General features: G+C 35.7%; 1 protein-coding gene across 2 annotated transcripts in view; it reads right to left on the bottom strand.

Moving 5' to 3' along the window:
• The window catches only part of Apoltp (Apolipoprotein lipid transfer particle), a 6,186,292-nt gene that overhangs the window by 4,118,610 nt on the left and 2,047,208 nt on the right, over positions 1–20,474 (bottom strand). For both annotated transcript variants that reach the window (XM_081762641.1, XM_081762640.1), the window contains exon 20: positions 8,166–8,436. In XM_081762641.1, the coding sequence (XP_081618767.1) occupies positions 8,166–8,436 (271 nt within the window). The remainder of the gene's footprint in view (positions 1–8,165; positions 8,437–20,474) is intronic.

Genomic DNA, 20,474 nt, shown 5'->3' with positions numbered 1-20,474 from the left:
CGTTAATCAATGTCCACGTCATATATGGTCTTGCTGTTGAAAGAGACGTTAAACTCCAAATCAACTCAACTCATTAAGATCAGAGTTCTGAGTTTAATACCAACTTGAAACCATACGTTCAAAATAAAAGATTGAAATAAAATGAAATCTTTAAGTTTAACGTCCCATGGTTATGCCGGTTAGGCTAAAGGAGATGGTGATAATGAGAAAGGAGTGAAATGGTAAAATGAAGAAAGTGGGAGGAAACGGGAGAACCCCGAGAAAACCCACCATCACGGCGTTTGTCCACCACAAAGTCCAAACGGCGCGAACTTGGATCGAATTAGGGACCCGAAGCACCGGAGGTGAACGCTCTACCACTGAGCCACCGCGCCCCCCAAAATGAAAATTATTCATGCTTCTGATACCTATATATATGGAGAGAGAGAGAGAATAAATATGGTTGTATTTTTCATAGGGCCGAAGTGGCTAAGTGGTAGAGCGTTCACCTCTGGTGCATGGGGTCCTTGGTTCGATCCCAGCTTGCACAAAGTCAGATTTGTGGTGAAGAAACAACGTGTGCGTTCGTTTCTTCAGGATTCTCCTGTTTCCTCCTACCTATATCGTTGGACATTTTCGTTCACTTCTCATCATCACCGTCTCCTTTACCTAGCCGACATAAGCATGGGACGTCAAACTTAATTTCATTTCATTTCATTAAAAAATTACTATAATTCATAATCTGCATCTTTATAAAGCAACTTTAACAATCATATGGATGTATAATGCTTAAAATTGAATTAAATCGCAATTGCAGTAATCTGCAATATTTTAGGTTTCTCATTTATTTACATCAAATGTTTAGTTATTGCATAAATAAATATAATGCAAGAATATTAACTGCTATATAAGACACAATTATATACCTGTGGCGTGGAAGACCCTGGTTTGATTCCCAAACGGAGCTATTGTTTTTCGGTTTCTATGTTAATCAGTAGGTCCCCTCTCATATAGCCTCGCTGCTGAAAAGGGCGTTAAACTCAAAATCAACTCAACTCAACAATTATCTATACATTGAAATTAATAATAAGGAGGGAGGCCGAATAAAGAGGGAGACCTTAAAAGTTAAAACGTAGGGTCAGTGTGAGTCAGAGAGGTCACGGTGGGTGGTGTGTCACAGCGAGTCACGTCCTTTTGACCCACGACCCACTGACATACTTACAAATCTTGACCCAATTGACTCACTCCATCTCTGGACTGTACATACAGATAAAGCAGACATATATGTAATCTGACCTTACTTGGCCTTCACTAATTTAAGATAATCTAGAAAAAATGAAAGAAAGCAATTTCAAACGCAAAAAAATAGAACTGTATTTTCAACGGAACAGAAAAAACGTAACAGCTCAGATTTGAACCCGGATTTCTCCACTCAGCAAGCAGACGTCTTACCGACTTACCCACGGCATATCTTCCGACTTCTGGTTTTGAAACTTTATTTACACTGCATGTGTTAAGTAACAACGTTACGAGATGTCCTTACTGTTGTGTTAACACGCGTTCCGTAAATTTACGAAGTCGCTCTTTTAATCCTCAATCAATCCGACACACACACACACCTATATATATATATAGATAGATAGATAGATAGATAGATAGATAGATAGATAGATATGTTGGTGCACCAGTAAGCTCCCAAGAGTACAGATTAGTTCATGCTTGATTTTAATCTACAGAACAAACGCTTTTCATGAAAGCAAGGGGACTGCTACCCATAGATGGCTAAGTGAGGTAAATAAAATTTAAACTTCAAATGGAACTGGGGTGGCTCACCGACAATGGCTGATTTAACACGTTTGATAACAGCGCGGGTAATAGCTGATTTCTGGATAGAGCCTGTGTAGGTAAGTGGATACCGCGTGAGACTGTCATTCTAAGGGTCTAGGGTTCGAGTCTCGGCCTAGAGTGAGTTAAATTTTTTTCAAGGAATTCAACACTATAAATGATGTTCGCGTTTGATACTGAAAGAGATTTATCCTATGAAGGGAGAAAACCCACGATGGGGGCAGGTTGAAAGACGGACACTGTTTATCCTTAAGTGTTAAAATTTAATTTATTTCCATGTCTTTTGCTCTTTCCTTTCCCTCTCTCCTTCTTTTCTCATTTTGTTTAGCTTTCCGTACTTTTTCGGTTTCTGCATGAAGCGTATTATTCTTTTCGTTTTCTTTGCATTAATTCCTATCTCTTTAAACTTAATGTAAATGGAATTTCTGCAGATTTATCTCGTGGTTGTTTCTCTAAATGATGCTCTCAGATAGTAATACTTTTTCCTACAAATGGAGGAATATCCTGGCATGTTATGTTTTCGGGCACGTATTTGCTGTCATGTTGGTTGCCCAACTATCAGATATCGAGTGAAACTATTCTGCTACTGGAAAAAGCTATCACTTCTTATGTATCCAACCTCCAGTTATTACTGTCGCTGACTGTACAAATACACTGAATCCTTTTGCTTACTACAGAATTCAGTCCGGAACATACGTTATCCGTATGTTACATAGGCACTGACCTTAGACGTTACGTCATGCCTTTTCTGGATGTGTGATACTTAACAGTCTTTCTTATATATATATGTACTTCGTCAGCTATGTTTTATATACGTCCATATGTATGTATAAGGTTTCCTGACCGCCTACGTTGTTTCATACGGAAAATACGTACAGATTGAACACCTATACAGAAAGTTTCATAAAACATGCGTTTTCAGTTATACGTTTGCTGTACGTTAACAGGGCCGGATCTACGAAATATTGCGTCCGGGGCAAAGAAGTTTTTCTTGCGCCCCTTCTTCCCAAGTCTAAACATTTATGTTAGAAATTGAAACAAATCTTAGGTTAAGCTATATATTTTAAAAAGTTTACACTATTTTTCATCTTTCACCCTTTTATAACTTTTACTAATATTTTGTGTACACATACGATCTTGAAATCAACTACGAAGCGCATCCAAAAGTTAGAAAGTAAGAAGTATTAAAAGGTATTTTATCATTTAATCAAAACACAAACCGATGCATTATATAATGTTTATGTTCTATTTATATTAAATATTTATGATATTTTTAAAGGTTAAATTCTTAAGCCGGTTCTTTTGTTGAAACTCATTTATTTCGAAAATAAAATAATGAAAACAAAATTCTGAAAATTTTCCTCGTAAGAAATACATAGTTTTAGAAGTTGCAACTTTGTTATATACATGTATTGGGACCTATTGTGAAATGTCCTTCAGATTTTAAGGCAAAGTAATGTTAGTATTATAATAGAAAAAAAAACAAATACATAGCAATTCAAACAAGCTATAAAGGTAACCAAGAAAGTCCTGTCGTTTTTTGTGGAGGTCTGTGTTCCATTAGCCTTCACACTGTGAGTTGAATGCGAATGGAGATAAGGCGAAGGCCAGTTGTTGTTGTAGGTATACCGAACATACTACCTGGTAGTTGCACTTCAGTTACACCATGAACTTGCGTAAGTACAGAATGAACATAGGACTTTCATAAGGGGATGAATGCTGTACGAGTTCAAACTGGGCTTAAACGCCGCTGCAGCGGGGCGGAAGATATGCCAGGCCTTTGGTCAGGGTGTCGTGACTACGTGAGCAGTGCAGCGGTGGTTTAGCAAGCTTAAGGACGGTGACGAAACACTCGAAGACCCACCGCGTGCAGGAAAACGAACACGAACAAAATGAAGATCTTCAGGCAACAATTGAAGCAAACAGTGGCCAGACATGTGAGGAACTGAGACTACAATTCAATGTGAGTGGAGAAACTATTCGGCCGCACCTCCATCAAACTGAGAGCCACTACAAGTGGGGTCGATGGGTCCCACACGATTTGATTCCGGCGAGAAGGCAAGCGAGCAGACACCTGTGTTTCTTTTCTGTCTCGTCTGAGGAAGGAGGTGTTGACATGTGATGAGAAGTGACTCCTGTAGGAAGTTTCATGGCGCCATCATTATTGGTTAGCATCCCATGAACCGGTTCCAAAACAAACGAAACCAGGACTGCACCAGAAGGTCCTCCTGTGTGTTTGCTGGATTACTTGCAGCATTCTCCATCGGGAACTAGCACCATCTGGTCAGAGTCAATGCACCTGTGTACTATCAGCAGTTAAACCGTGATGAAGAAAAACTCAAAACTATGGAGTCACCACTTCTGAATCGCAAAGGGGTGTTTCTGTTATTGGACAACGCTAAGCCCCGCGTGGCTAGGATGGCCCGAGACAACATTCTATGCCTTGGATTCGAAACACTATTGCATCCTCTAATTAGCACCTGTTCCATCCCTTGTACATTCTCCTTAGAAGACCACTAGTAAAGGTGCAAAATGCACTTGACACCTCGTTCGCTTCACGGCTCACCAAGTTCTACCGCGATGGAATTGATGGCCTTCCATAACTTTGCCACAAGGTCATCGATGCTGATGGGGACTATTCTTCCAGGTACGTCTTAGGTGACATATTGACGTTCGAATGTGCTGGCTGAAAAAAAACATCCTTGGTTATCTCTATATTTAGAAACTTTTTTCTATAAATACGGAAACTTAACTTGATAATTTGTCGTTTCCTCTTCTTCTGTTGGCTCAGGAAATTCTTCTTCATTGACTTGCTTTATGATTCCTCCTCTGTGTGTATATTGGCTTTTCGGTTGTATGTTTGGCCTCACTCTATATGCGAGTCTTCCACCTGTATATAGATAATTGTGTATATAGACTTTTCTCAAGTGATATTGGCTTTTCTCATGTGTATATTGGCTTTTTGCGTATCTATATTGCCTTTTCCTCACATGTATATATTGGCTTCACTTTATGTATGGGCCTTCCACCTGTGTGTAAAAAATTCTTCTAATAATATTATTAAGTTTAAAGTAGATAGTTACACACGTTTCACATCCATTTTTGTGTAACAATGAATATAGAGAACAAGTACTTTTTTTTAAATAGTATCTATTAATAACGATATTCTATATAATTCCCTCCTCGTTTTGTAACATGCGCTCAGAAAAAAGTTTTTTTCTTTTCTTTTCTTTTCTTTTCTTTCTTTTTTTTTTGGCTTTTATGCAAAGTACTTAATATTTTTTCATAAGATGTTGATTGAGCAACCTTGTTCTCTATAACTAATGTTACCAAGTCTGAGAGTCTTTCCTGTCCCATAGATGAACGTAAGTATCTTTTAATGAGTTTTAATTTGCTGGAACTTCTTTCACAAGTTGCCACACTATATGGAAGGATAAGAAAAGTTCTAAGAGCCACTGAGACGTTTGGACAGACACTTTAAAGGCCTTTTTCGATAATCATATCGAGTACGTTCCTGAGGTGGACTTCATGAGTTCCGGCAAGAATACATACATACTGTAATTCTACAGCATTCAACTTGTCTTTGTGTTTCAAAGCGAGATCCGCGTACGATTTTTTCATGTCCTCCGAAAACTTTCCACACAATTAGCTCCCTCTGAGGAAGCTGAAGTCCTTGCTTATTTCTTTGAGCCTGTCCGTTCTACTAAAAAGTTCTTCCCATAAAAGGTCAGGAATTCTGAAGAAAGATTGTCTAAGGCGATCCTCTTCAGTGAAAAGTCTTGCTTCATCCTATTCTTCTTTAAGATACAATTTTCTCTGAACTGATCTTCCACATCTATCAAATTAACAGTAACCTTCGCTTCCGACAGCCATCTGACAAATCCATAATTCTGAACCTGAAGATGGTGTTCAAAAGATCAGATAACAAATCAAGAGTCCTTTTGCAAAGTCAAATCCTTATTGTCAATGTTTGTTCCTGACATGCTTATTGGGAAGCACTGTCCTAAAATAATACGTCTATAATATAATAATAAATAGAATAGTACCGTCTGAAAATAATTTGTGCCCCTCCGAATACTAAGTGTGCCCCCTGCTAATGCTTTATTTCTTCGTTAACTCCATTTATTACATGCAAAACTGAGTCCCAAAATACTAAATTAATTACAAATTTTGACTCATTTGAGTTCTGAATTAGAGGAAGTATTGATAGTTTCATCAAATACTGCGAGAACATTCTTCAGCTCAGATATCCTCCCACTTTCTTCATTCCACCAACCATCCCATCATCGTCTATACGGTCTTCCAAATTTGCTACCGTTAATCTTGTCTCGAAATGGCGCCCGCCACATGCTCTCAACCAACTGCGCCCCGCGTCAAATTCCCCGAATGCCCCCCCCCCTTGTAGATCCAGCCCTGTACGTTAAGTCCAAAACATACAGGATTTACAAATGTAACATACGAATTTACGTACGCCACATATTTTTCCCAGTGCAGGGACCATAGGTCCTGAGGCAAGGACCATTAAGCCATAAATCTGTCCACATCTCTACCGGTTTGGTATTGTCGACAGCGTTGTTTCACCTGAATGAGGGACATTACGAACAATTGGCAATGCAGTGTGAAGGACAGGTGCTAGTTGACCATGGTCAACTATAGCAACGGACAATCGTTACATTTTGATACAAGCAAGGAGGGCAGACGTCAAACTGTGGTTGCAATTACAGCCATCTAATAAAACTGCAAGCAACCCAATCTCACGATGGCACGTTGCGTCAATTGCATCGGAGTGGCCCCTTTGCGTGACAGCCATAACGTTGTATGTTGCTAAAACTTGCATATCGGCAGCACCGTTTTCAGTATTGCAAAGAACACCAGAACTAGTTGAGGAGGAGTGAGGTCACGTTCTCTTCTCTGATGAAAGCAGATTCAATCTGAAAAGATACGTGTTGGTGCTCCAGTGTTCTAGCGTGAAGCCACAATTTTACTTGGGCATACTAATATGCTTTTTGAACGCAGTACAATTATCTATCATGCTTATTGTGACACTGTTCTCATTCTCTATGAGCGAATTTTAGAGTTACAGTCTGTCCTAACTACTTTATAGATAATAATGTGCGACCGCGTTGAACAGTGCAGGTGACGGAGCTCTAGAAACGAGGTAAATTTGGAGAATGGGCAGGCATCCCTGTGTTATGACTAGAATCTTATCGAATACGTTGGAGTGCTATAGCTAGACGTCTTACAGCATTCCAACATGCATCTCTCTCCGTGCATCGCACACTCTGTTAAGAGTCATTTCACTTATTACGTAATGTCAGTGGGTTATTAGGTGACGCAGTGTTTTCAATGTAAGTTATTGTCTTTGTATATACTGTACGTGTAATTTTATTGTCCTAATCAAATATTTATTTATGTTTTTCCCTGTCTCATACTGTATATGTAAGATTCAAGTTTCACCAATATATGCTACTTGGGAATGGCACAGCATGCAAAACTTATTTTCGTCCTTGAGATTTATAAAAAAGTTTCATTGCCGATTAATGCTTAAAATCACGTTACATTTATGCTTCGAACAAAATATCCTGTAAACGTTTCATTATCAACTGATTAACATATACAAGTAGATATTATATGGACATCAAAAACACAAAAGTTGATGTTATTGAAGAACATAAAAATAAATAATGTTTTCAATATAAGCGTTATTTACTACCCAAAACAATCAATTAGGAAAATGTATTACACCTAATTAGCAGCATGTATCTATTTATACTATACATATCAGGTGTTCTAAAATGGCACCCACGGACCATAGAGCGCCATTCTACAGGCCAAAAATAAAGCAAAAATGTTATATGATGGTTTGCCTTCCGGGGCCTCCTTCAGCCGCTATGGGGAATTAAAATTTCACAATGTGGTAACGTCTCAGATTAACTTGGAACCATTAGCATCACTCTACAAATACATCAAGCAGTTAAATATATTGCTACGTTAATAAGTGAAACTAGTATTAATCTATATTGACTTTAGCTGCCATCTGGAAAAATTCGATGCAACTATTTATAGATTATTAGATCTACTCTCTGGTTCTTTAATTGCGACGTTGCCACAGTGCAATTCGTGTCTCCAGACAAGGACTCGAAAGGTATAAAAATTATATATATATATATATATATATATATATATATATATATATATATATATATATATATATATATATATATATATATATATATATATATATATATTACTTTGTTATAACTTGTAGAATAGTGGTCCGTGGGCGCCATTTTTAGAACACCCCATATATAGATACGAGCCATTGTAAATCAAAAGTATACCTCTGTTGTATTCCATAAATATTGAAACAAATACTTTTCAGCACTAGGGTCTGTTTTCTCAAGGACGGCTTGAAACTTTGAAGGTCCACTTAGAAGTAAGTGTGGTGCACGCTCTCTGTGAGTTCCATTGGGAAACTGAAAGTCAGCACATAGCTTTAATCCAATTGCATTTACAAGCGCAGGAAAAGTACACAATTTCTCTTCAACTCTTCCATCTATTATCCCTTCCTGAGTATACTCCTCATCATTCTGTATTACAATAAGTTCTGACCTACAACAAAAGTAAAAAGAATTACCATTAGCACTTTTCGATTACATCTCTACAACTTACACGTAACGTTAACCTGTATTTTATTAATGATTTCTTCAGTAACATAACCCTTAAACTTAGCATGTAGATTAAGAACAAGAACAATTAGAAACACGCAAAGAAGAGATGAAGAGAAGAGGATTTTTTTTCTATAATGAAAAAGATGTGATGTGAGAAAGCAATATGATTTCCATAATGATTTTGAACTTTAGAAGTACACTAAACGTTTTCACTTGTATGAAGTAGAGGAAGTGCAGGTATAGTGAACCCGGGCAGGTAAAGCCGACTCCCTGTTCTTCTCCGGAATAAATAAGGACAGCGAATTGGTAATACTATCAGAAGGACTCTCGTCCCCAGTCATCTATATATAAATTTTCAGTAAGGAGACCATTGAAGTCGAGTCAGGGGATATTATTATATGTGTGAAGAACATTCTAACATTTTTCAAAGGTATGTTTGTTTACTGTTTTCTTCTTATAATCTGTACATGCTGGATTATATAAACAATGTTGTACCACGAACGAAATATCAGTGTATGCTACATTAGCTTGGTGTGACCTTAAAATTGTTTCAATATTTATGGAATACCATGCAACTCATTCAAGAAACATGTAACATTCCTGTTGGCGGCTAAAGTCGACCCCAAAATGGCGGCTAAACTGAAATAGAGTAGACTTTGTTTGGTCTTTTGAGTATAGTGTTTTTTGTTTATGTTACTATTTGTTACACGAATAACGTAAAATTTTGAAGCTATTATTAGCGATGCGTATGGATTCTGATGACATATGTCAACCTTCCACGTCCCAAACTCCGGATTTCGAGATCCTCCTTCCCAAGTCTTGCTATCACCACAACCATGTCTTCCATCTGCAACACGTGGTGGACGTGTCGGAGCTACGAGTTATCCGTGTGTTATTACCTCCAGCCCTTTCAGACAAGTTTTAGCAGCATCAACTAAACGTTTAAAATCATCTCGTCGTTTAAATTTTGGACATGGTTCAGACGCAACGAAACAAGCAAACACTCGTTCCACTCATGCGAATGATGATCAACTCGAGAGTAATGATGCCTCTTGCGTTCTTTGTGGTATAACATTCAGTGAAGATTTTGGTGGTGAAAAGTGGGTCCAGCGCTTAGAGTCGTGGCATGAAACATGCACTGTATTAGATGTTGTTGAGCGTTATGTTTCTGATTTGTGTAAATAATAGATAACATATTGTTCAGCTCGGGATAGCTAAGTAGTGATCAAATAATTTTGAATTGTCAATTGTTCTGACATGAAAGTGAATAAAGAGCGCATAGTACATTTTTATTTTAATTATTGTTCGTCTATTTTTATTACTTATGTTTTTCTGATCCGGGAGTCCACTTTACCCGATCATTTTGCAAACGGGAAAACTCGTCATTTTTTTATTGAACAAGGAATAACTGAAAAGTTAATGCAACGTAAGTGAAATTGTTGTGTTCAAACATTGTACAAATAAACAAAGAATGGTTTTCTTCTAATAATATTCAATGCATGTGTATATTGACGAATTTCTGTTTAAAAATAAAATCGGGAGTCCATATTAACTGCATTTCCTGTAATGATGTTGTTATTTTATCTGAAATCACATATTTCCCAAGAGTATTGTAGACTTCCAGTTAGGAAGTGTAAGGTAAAAAAAAAAGAAAAAAAAAACTTTGTGTGTATGTTCGTGCCCCAATTACGCAAGGAAGTTCACTCCCTTAATAAGATCAGTAATAATAATAATATTTGTATATATCACCACTCAAACAATTGAGTCTGTCATTTTACCTTACACTCTAAATTTCTCTCTACAATTGTAGAACATTCGCTCGCTGTTTTCTAAGTAGCAGGTTCAAATAACGATTGAGTTAAATGAAAATATCAGGAAAGGGTGTGGGTGGATAAGTATAATGAAATGACCCCAGACGAATCTTGGGACGACAAGTGTTTGGTATATAGGTACCTCCAAGATACAGTAATCCCCACGTTTCAAACCTCAACTCTCATTGGTTCATGAGAAATGGCACAAAATCGAAAAAGTGGGATTAATTTATGTCTCAAGAATGGCTCATTCGATTTTGTTCCTACTCATAGGTGTATACAATGGCTTTGTCTGAAAAAAAAAAGAAAAACAGCTCGCCCTTCCATTTCCCCTTCTCAAACAATTCGATTCAATATTTGAGCCCGTTTTGACCTATGATGGTCTGCGAGCACAATTATCAAAAAAATAATTTTAGATGTACCCTACAATCACATATATTTTTCCAAAATTGTACCACTGGTACGCCATGGTCAAAATTAGCCAAAGCCAACCATATCACACCTAAAAGGGGGCAGTTGCAAAACGAACAGCTATCGATGTAACTTAAGCAAATTTGCTACGTGAATGAATGAGAAATCTTACTTGAAAAGCACCAAACTCACTTCAGCCCCATTTGATGGTATGTGATGTCTCCATCCCCATTTTGAGCCAAACTGAAAATGTTGATATTGGTGTTTATTTTATATGAATCAATCAGTCTCAATATGAATATAAGGTTAAAATTGCCATTAGACCTCAGTAAATATCCCATTTGAGGATGGCTGAAGTTTCAGTGTGGGCGTTCATATAAAAAGTCAATGTTACCTATACCTATAGTGTCCAATCAAAGTGAAATAACCTCAGATGGAAAGAGAATAACCATGAACAACACCCTAATGTAATTCAACCTTTGTTGTAGTGTCTCCCATAGTACCTGAGAGGGGGGATGGGGATAAGAAGTAGAGTACTGGAAAACTGCAATATTTGAATAAAATGTATATTTTCCTACAAGAAATAGAAGAAAATATAATGCAAACGGAAAGTAAGTTACATATAAGAAGTACAACATTTCAATGTGTGAAACAAATATGGATGAAAGGAACATTGTAGTACGCACTTCAGTCCTTGTCACTCTTTTCAATTATGACCACAAATGTTGCAAACTTGTTCCTATTATTTGCAAGAATATTTGTCGAGTTTCTATTATTATTATTATTATTATTATTATTATTATTATTATTATTATTATTATTATCAACTATTCTTCCATGGATTAGCTGTCTGTATACAGTTAAGCAACCACAAGTATCACATTGAGGGAATGAGTGTAATTATTCACTTTAATAGTAACAGAAAAGTCTATTAGCTTGTATATTCTACCGGGAATAACTGCATCCGTCTAGAAAGTTAGGACTAACAACAAAGGGAGCCGATGTTCTGACCACACACCGCCCCAAAGTCGTGAGTGTCTCAAGTTCTCTTCTATTCCTTGGCACAATAAGGGCTGTTGCCTTCAGGGAGAGAAGGAAACAGCTTAATTCCGTTGCAGTTATATGCTTTAATACATGTTAACTTATGTTTATAAATTATGTAAGTGATCGTTTCGTTTTCTGTGTATTATTATTATTATTATTATTATTATTATTATTATTATTATTATTATTATTATTATTTCATATTATTATACATTTCTTAACACGTTGATTGCTGTGTGTATAGTATTCCATACACACGGCTCTCCCATTCAGCGCCGCGTGATGATTTTCCATACACAAACAATATAGATATTCCAAGTTTGTTGTGTTCGTTCTATAGGTCTGTATGTAATTAGATATATATGGCGTAGAAATCAAAATTTAATGTCCACGCCACGTATATGCAAAACCACACACAAAGAAATTTATGAAGAAAGACATTGAGTTTGAGTTTAACATCTCGTTCAGCAACGAAGCTATATGAGACGTCGAGCTACTGATTAACGTGGACTCCGAACCACGTGAGATCTCGCCGAGTCTCCCACAACAAACGCGCGTACGCTAACCGCTTAGCCACAAAGGAGCTCATGAACAAAGACACTCATGGGCTAAAACAAAGGCGGAAACAAGGATGTGTGATGTGATTTTGAGTTTATCGTCCCTCTCAGCAGCGAGACTATATGAGACATGGACCTACTGATTAACGTAGAATCCGAACCACATGAGTTCCCGCCGGGCGGAAACAAAGAATTACTGGCGGATTGCTGTCCGTGGTACACAGGTGATAACGGTCAAAAGTTTTAAGTTTAAACAAATATAGTTTTAATTAAGCACGAATTTAACTACAGTGTACAGTGGGGAAGGCTCAGTAGTTCGCAAGGATCGTTTTCTTTACAATATTAAACCCTGTGAAACACCCTGCAAACCTATCAGCAAGCCCCTGTCAATATGAAACAGGTATTGTGTTGTAATGTTCATTTCATTGTTAACCTATGTAGGCTTACGGATTTCAATACTCGCCCTGAAACGAAGGTGCAGACTATTCATGATTTGCAATATTAAACTCTCTCTGTATTCTTCCTCTGTATTCTTCTAACATGTCTCCCAGCGATTACAACATTTTTGGTATCTCAATCACTTCTTCGTAGGATAGCTTTATCTAGAGGCCACTGACACTTACCTAATATTAACAAAGTTTCTTCGATAATTTCGCAACATTGTATTATTTTTTTGTATTATTGATTAGCTTTGTCAGGCTTATTTAAACACTTTTTTCTTTGCACCGAGGTGTCACGTCTCTGGGACAAAAATACACTAGCTCTCACTGGAAATCAAATCCAGAAGCAATGCACTTGAACCATTTGACCACAACAAGGCACATTTAAAAAGAAGTTTCGATTTTGTTCGGAAAATTGTGATTAGGAAACATTTAAAAATATATTTATGAAAGGATACGGAGCAAACGCACTGTACATTCTCGCTCGAATTTCTTAAACTGATTCATGTTAGGCTACAGCTATTAATGAAACATTTATTTGGGAAATTGCTATTAAAATAATGTGTTTTGGAAAACTTTGTTAGAGGAAACTTTAGGCCCAAAAGTAAAGTACTCATTGGTCATATTTCCGTTAGAAATAACTTAAGACATATTTTAGAATTATTAAGGATATAATTGTATGTGAACTATAAGCAAGAGCGTCTTAGTAATTTCTGAGAAAATCATGAAAAACGTCACCCCAAGAATAAATTAACCCTTGTGGATCTTTTCAGGACTAACGAGCTATGCTGTGTTGTTAGTGTTTTCATAAAACATTTATTTATGAAATACGAACACAATCGCCCGAATCGTTATTGAGAAAATCGCAGAAAAGATATTAACTATAATCTTGTCAAAACTAATATACCACTTCTAGATTTTCAGGATGAGGAATTATATCATATAGCTAGGCCATTTATGTAACATTTATTTATGAAATATGAACAACAAACATCTGAGTTGTTTTTGGGAAGGTCATCGGGAAAAACTTACCCCCAAAGGTAAATTATTCTATCTGTAATTTTGAGGATAAATTACAAATAGATTACAGATAGATTACAGAGGATAAATTACAGATTACAATTTATGCCATATTGTAAATTATTTATAATCTGGACCAAGTATATCGACTAATTTTTAAGCAAATTGTCAAAGTAAACTATCTCTTTTCGATTTTTTTCTTTTCTAAACAAGCGTGTTATACCATATTGTAAGATTACTACACAAAATATTTTTACTGAAATTACAACAAATTTGTCTCAGTTATTATTGAGAAAATTGTAAAAAAAAATCAACCCTTGAGAAAACGTCTTCTTCTGTATGTTATCGGGATAAGCAATTTATGCTGTGTTAGTTTATTAATAAAACATTTCTTTACGAAATATAAACAAAAGTGTCTGAAACGTTGATGGTAAAATCATCGGGGGAGAGCTACTCATTCTGAATGTTTACATGACGAACGAGTTGTCATATTGTTAGGTTATTAATGATACGTTTACTTATGAAGTGTGTTTGAGAAAATTGTGCAAAAAGAACGCATACCATACAGTAAATTACACCATATGTACTTTTTCAGAAAAAATGATTGATACTACGGTGGAGAGTTATTAGCAAAATATATATTTATAAAAAATAAACAAAATCGTTACAGCTGTTTTTTTTCTTTTTTGAGAAAATTGAATTATTTTAAAGTTTAATCATTTAGTAAACTATCCTTACTTTTAGGTGTCAAAGGATATAAAAGTCGAAACGATAGTATGTTATTAAAACGTTACGTCTAGAATTCGGTCCAGATACATTGAACAGTATAGCCGCTAATTGAGTGTATGTAAAAACGTGACTTACCGACAGACGAATAGATGGGCAGACATCGATAAATCATTTTTTCGATATGTAGGGGCCATGTAACTTGAATCCATTGAAATCTCGTATTCGATTTTTATAACTATCACCACACTCTCTTATTTCGTCTCTCGAATAGGCCTACACTGATACGTAAAGTGATAATTTGTAATCCCAAAAATTTAATTTGTTATGTTTAATGTGTTGTCATGCTAGAAAAAAAAACTTATGCCTGTTACATCATTTTATTATCAGTTTTTTTACGCTACTGTATAATTCGGAAGAATGATATGATTACACTGGGTAACAAATTTTGACTAACTTTATATTTATCTGATTTATTTTCTTTTTTTAATATCGTTGGGTGGTACTAATAACGTGCATAACATTAGTTTTCCCGAAATGTCAAAAAACACCTTAAAATTCGTCTTTAACCCTTAGAAATCGGGTAATTAGTTGAATTTTTCCTCTATTTTTCGTTAAAGCGTAATAACTAAGAAACCATTTGCCATAACAGAACCGGTTATGTCTTGCTTTTTAAGTAAAGAAATAGGCTTTTAAACTGTGTAAGTTTATTTGCAATATTACATGCGAAAGAAAATTTATTCAACAAATTTTGAGAAAATTCTTAATTTTTCCTCAGAATTAAGTATTTTTTTTATTTCTGGAGTTGGCGACACTGTTTGTACAGTTAGTCAAATTACAGCAGATATTTTTTAGATCAGAAATTGATTCTGTAAGTCTTAAATTGGTATTCACGAGATGACACAAAATGTTGGAGACAAAATTTGAAATTTGGTTATGAAATCAACTGGAAGTTGACAAACAAAAATGAAAAAAAGTCATTTTTTCATTTCCGTGTAATAGTTCCTAACCTCTATTTTCAACTAAAATATATTACATTTCTAACACTTTTCGTATGCAGAAGAAATTAATATTAAATTGCTAGTTTATATAGGTCGCAGTTTTGGCGCGGTTTTGATTTTTAACGGGAAATTTAGAGCTAATTACTATCTTACAACATGCTTCACTGAAGAAATTATGCAGAATTAACTTAGTCACTATGGAGTACGAACACAGCGTACAAAATTTAAAAAAAAAAGCATAAATATATCCACTTTCACTACAAGCACATAATGCAGAACATTTTAAAAATGAGCACGCTTGCTTATTCGTTTGTGCGAAGCTGATTTGTTATCAGAAATCAATGTCCAAATGTAATCTCCCATCACCGCGGTGCCCCAGAGCCCTTGGTATTTTCTTTCCATTTGTTCAATGTCTTGATGAAAACTTTCACCATGTTCTTCACTCACATCTGCTAAATTTGGACGGAAGAAAATCAAGATGGGAAAACAAAAAATGCAATTTCAACGACATTCTACAACCCGAATTGCGATATAGGTCAATCAAAGAATCTATTAACACCCTATAATTTTCACTCCTATTTTTATCAAGAAAGCCTCACACTACCGCCCTAAAAGCTTCGCAAGCACTTCTTTCATCTAGAGTCATTCTATTCTGAAGTTCTTCAGACTGAAGCATCACGCGTATCTGTGGGTCAGTAAATACGCCAGCTTTGATTTTAGCGTCAGTTAACAGTGGAAACGTTTGTCTTATGTAAAAAAGAGCTGCAAAATGTGGATCTAATGCTCTAACAAACTGTTTTACAAGTCCTAAGTTTATGTGGAGTGGTGGCAGTAAGATTTTTCCTCTTTCAACTAAAGGTTCATGTATGACATTGTGAGTGCCAGGAAGTAAATGTTTCCTTTCTGGCCAAACTTGGAGTGTATAATGACGGTCAATAGCTCTGCTATCCCAAAGGCAAAGAAATCACGAATATTTAGTATTCCCACTCTGCAAATCTAGAAGTAAACCGATCATCTTAAACTCTCCACAAATATCCTATTTATATTTTTGGTACTCAACCTTTTCCATCAACGCTGCTGAACGGGACGTTAAACTCAAAGTCAACTCAACTCAACTTTTCCATCAATAATTTCACTTTTTCGTAGTCTTCCTTCATGTGGACTGTGTGTGCAACAGGCAGAGAATGATTCACATTTCCATTGTGCAGAAGAACTGCCTTCAAACTTCTAGATTAACTCTATGAAAAGACCCCACTCCTCTGGTTGATGTGGAAAGCCGATAGCTTCAAATCGACCACTAACGTCATGACAATAACATCCTTCCATTTTGAACAATTGTGAAAAAGTCTTATTCCTTTTCCTATATTTTGATATTTTACATGTTGGAAAGTGAAAATTCCACTCATTTAAACGTGAAGCAAGAAGTTCTGCCTTTGGTTTTGGAAGATCTAAATCCCTTATCAAGTCATCAAGTTCTTGCTGATTAAGCAAATGTGGTTCCTTTTTATTGGTTTTATGCGAAAAACTAATCAAGATCGGAAGATTCCTCTGGTTCACTTTCAGATGACAATATCTCTGGTGGTTTGGGTACAAGAAGTTCGTCACTGTGTGGAACTGGAGCAATGGATGAAGGTAAACTGGGGTATTCTATTTTTCCCCTATTCTTTCTGTTTTTGTAGTGTGTCACGTCAAATGAACAGAACTATCAATCATTATGGTGATTAGTACGCTCTCTCCAAATTTGAGGAATAGCAAATGGTGTATATCTTCTGGTTCCCCGTAACCAACCTTCTAATGTAGAGCGGCAACTACCGCAACACACATGCGGAGCCTAATGTTTGCCTTGATCAACTACGGGCACTCGAAAGTAAGCTTCATATGCAACACGGAACTTTGTTCCAAGCACAATGTTATGTTTAAGTTGTTTGGGGCTTATGTAAAATCCACAAACATAACAAAATGAGTCTGTTGGCATTTTACAACGCCTCCTGGTAGACATTGTATCTTCTACACAGCAACTAGTGACATTAAATCAAATGCCACTGATATAATATAGTTATCACTATAGTTACTCAATACTATATACAGCTGGCTATCCAAATGGAGTCATATAGAAATTTACTGACTTTACTTAATTAAAGTTAATATTTTTTTTTTTGTAAAAGTAAGGGGAAAAATAAGAAATTATATTTTTCTAGACAGTTACTGTATTTTCATTCAAAGTAAATGCTGTATTCAAAATTCCTAATCATAGAACGCATATATTACGAAACGGAACTTGCTAATTAATCCACAAGAATTTGTTGTGTTGCCATCTATGGACAACCGAAGTACAGGGTGAAATTCTTCCTCTAAAATGGCGTTCTTGAACAAAGACGATTTTGCAAAATTCCTTCCAAACAATCGACATTTGAGGAAAACTAATACTAGTTTCGTAATTAACACGTCAAAATCATTTGGTAAATGTAAAATCATTAAGATAAACAATTTCTTGTTGAGCAGTGTTATAGTTAATATCCATGGCATATTTTGGAAGCATTCGTATTCCTCACAAATAGACCTGTATAATTTAGTTTTGTTTAAAGAAAGCATTTTTTTATTCCTTACACAGACTTATGATTGCATTTCTTGCACTTATGGATATGAAAAAAAAAGAAGAGACAGAGAGAGTCAATACTCTAAAAAGAAACATACACACACACACAAACACTACAACAATAATTTAACATCAGCTTTTTTTTCATCACAACAAACTAAGGCTTCATTCGCTGTGACTGTAAGGCTGCAGGTCGCGCATGTTTTTTCCTGTTCCTGACTCGCAGACACACTCGAAGTGAGTTGAAGTTTCTTCTGGTGTGCAAAAACGGAGAAGGAAAGAATAGTCATACCACACCATGAACTGAAAAAATCGCTGTTACTAATAATACACTAATTCTGAATAAATACGTCATTAGAGGAAATAAAAAGGTATTTCCTTATTATATTGTTTCGGTTTCTATTAACATAAAAAATATACACTTTCTGTAATGTTTTGTAAAAAAAAAGTAAAATGGATGTATGGGATTCGACCTGGTATCTAAACAGTATAAGAACTACCAATCCACCACTCTATCCACCTGACCACAGAGACTACGTTTTGTTGCTTGTCTTTTTCTTAAATAAATGCTCATGGCTATAGAGCATGTCACTTCATAACTTAAGACAACAGTTTTCCTCTTTGTTTCTATATTTCCGTACAACATCTTGGTTACAGAAGCTAATTCATATTTGGCAGACAATTTACAACCTAGGTTTAAACCAATAAATGCAATATTTTGATCCACTTTCTAGTTCCTTGATTCAACTTCTGGATACTACGATACTACCACTCGCAAAATTCCCTCTGCAGTCGTGCTCTGCTACTGCAAAATTCTGTCGAAAGTATTATTGCTAGTATACACAAAACCTAGCATAATTTTTTTTTGCTTATATTTTTAATTTTATTTTTTGGAAATATCTTCTTTGATGGATTGCTTTCTATTATCTCCACTTTCTAATAACTGAATTTTACCCATAAACGTAAGGAAAATGAAATGATTGCGAAAAATCGTGAGTTACAGTATACGCGCCTTTTTTTTCATGAGGGTACGTCTGTATTATACACATGAAAAAGACATTGTTTAATGTAAAGGAATTGGTTGAACCGTTCGGTGTGAAGTTTTTAACATAGTTAACACCTACCTCAAACTGTGTTGTTGTCACGTCATATTTATTAAAGTGCGTATTCTAATAGAGGAGAGGGAGTTAAAAATACATAACAAATAATTTATGTTATTCTTCGCGTTAGTGAGATGAAACTTAGTACCGTAAGACGGGGCTACTTTGCACAAGATTTAAGCCATTTCAAAGAAAATCGCATAACTTACAAACGTAATGATTTAGAACACTGTATTTTAAACATGTAATAGCTAGATACATAAGGAAAACATTAGTGCAAGTTCATTAGTAAACATTCAGTATAACCATAGTTATTGAAATATAAACTTTGCACAACATACAAAAAAGTATGTTCGACATACGAACATAACGTTTCTGTGCAATGTTTTCCCTTCAGTGTTTATACATTTTACTTTCTACACAAAACTGCACGCAGTCTACAAATATTGATATTAGAATGATGCTATTAGTATTAGTACTTAGTTTGATTTATCGATATTTGGAAAGACAATTATGTGTTTTCTGCTACCGGCACAGGAACCGCATTCTAATAGTTTAGCATATGTCCCACAAAAATGTCCACTCAGGAACAGAATAAAATCCCCTGAACTGATTTTCCTTGGTTGTTCCTTATGTCCAAGAATATAATCCCAAACGTAATGAGTGGAAGATATTTACGGGTTTTAGTACTTTCAGGCTGAAGCCCACCCAAATTGAATGAATTCTTTTTTTTTAATTAATGTTAGTCATTCCTATGTGTATAAGCTGAAGCCCCCCCCCGCAAAATGAAGTCTAGTCATTTCTAAAAAGAAAAGCGAAGTCTTTTTGAGTGAAGCCACTCTCAAACTACTTTTCTGGATCCGCCACTGTTCATAATTTATTTTCCAACAAGAGATTCGTTCCAACGTTTTCCTAAATAGCAAATTTACCTAACTTCAGAATACAGAAGATTCTAGTAGTAATAATTTCCTATCTAAGCGATACTTTGGACCAGTCAAAGTATCCCCGAGTAGAGACTGAAACTGCCTTCTTCCAGGTTTACTTTTTATGACTTTAAAACGTTTTACATTTCAATTTCAACTATTGCATAGAAGTTCCATTATACACAGTAGTATTCTACGAAACTGACTTAACTTTGACGGAAAATCTCGTACGTGATATCTTTCAAATTTTTGCGGCCTTTACAGTGACTGCATTCCATACCTCTACAATAATGAACCCTCTCGGTAATTAGAACTGATGTTAACCGCCAACATTATATCCAAAATACAGT

Source organism: Thermobia domestica, chromosome 6, assembly GCF_964235325.1.
Source record: "Thermobia domestica chromosome 6, izTheDome1.hap1.1, whole genome shotgun sequence".
Classification (NCBI taxonomy): domain Eukaryota; kingdom Metazoa; phylum Arthropoda; class Insecta; order Zygentoma; family Lepismatidae; genus Thermobia; species Thermobia domestica.
Note: the sequence above shows the minus strand (reverse complement) of the source record. Positions and strands in the feature narration are given on the sequence as shown.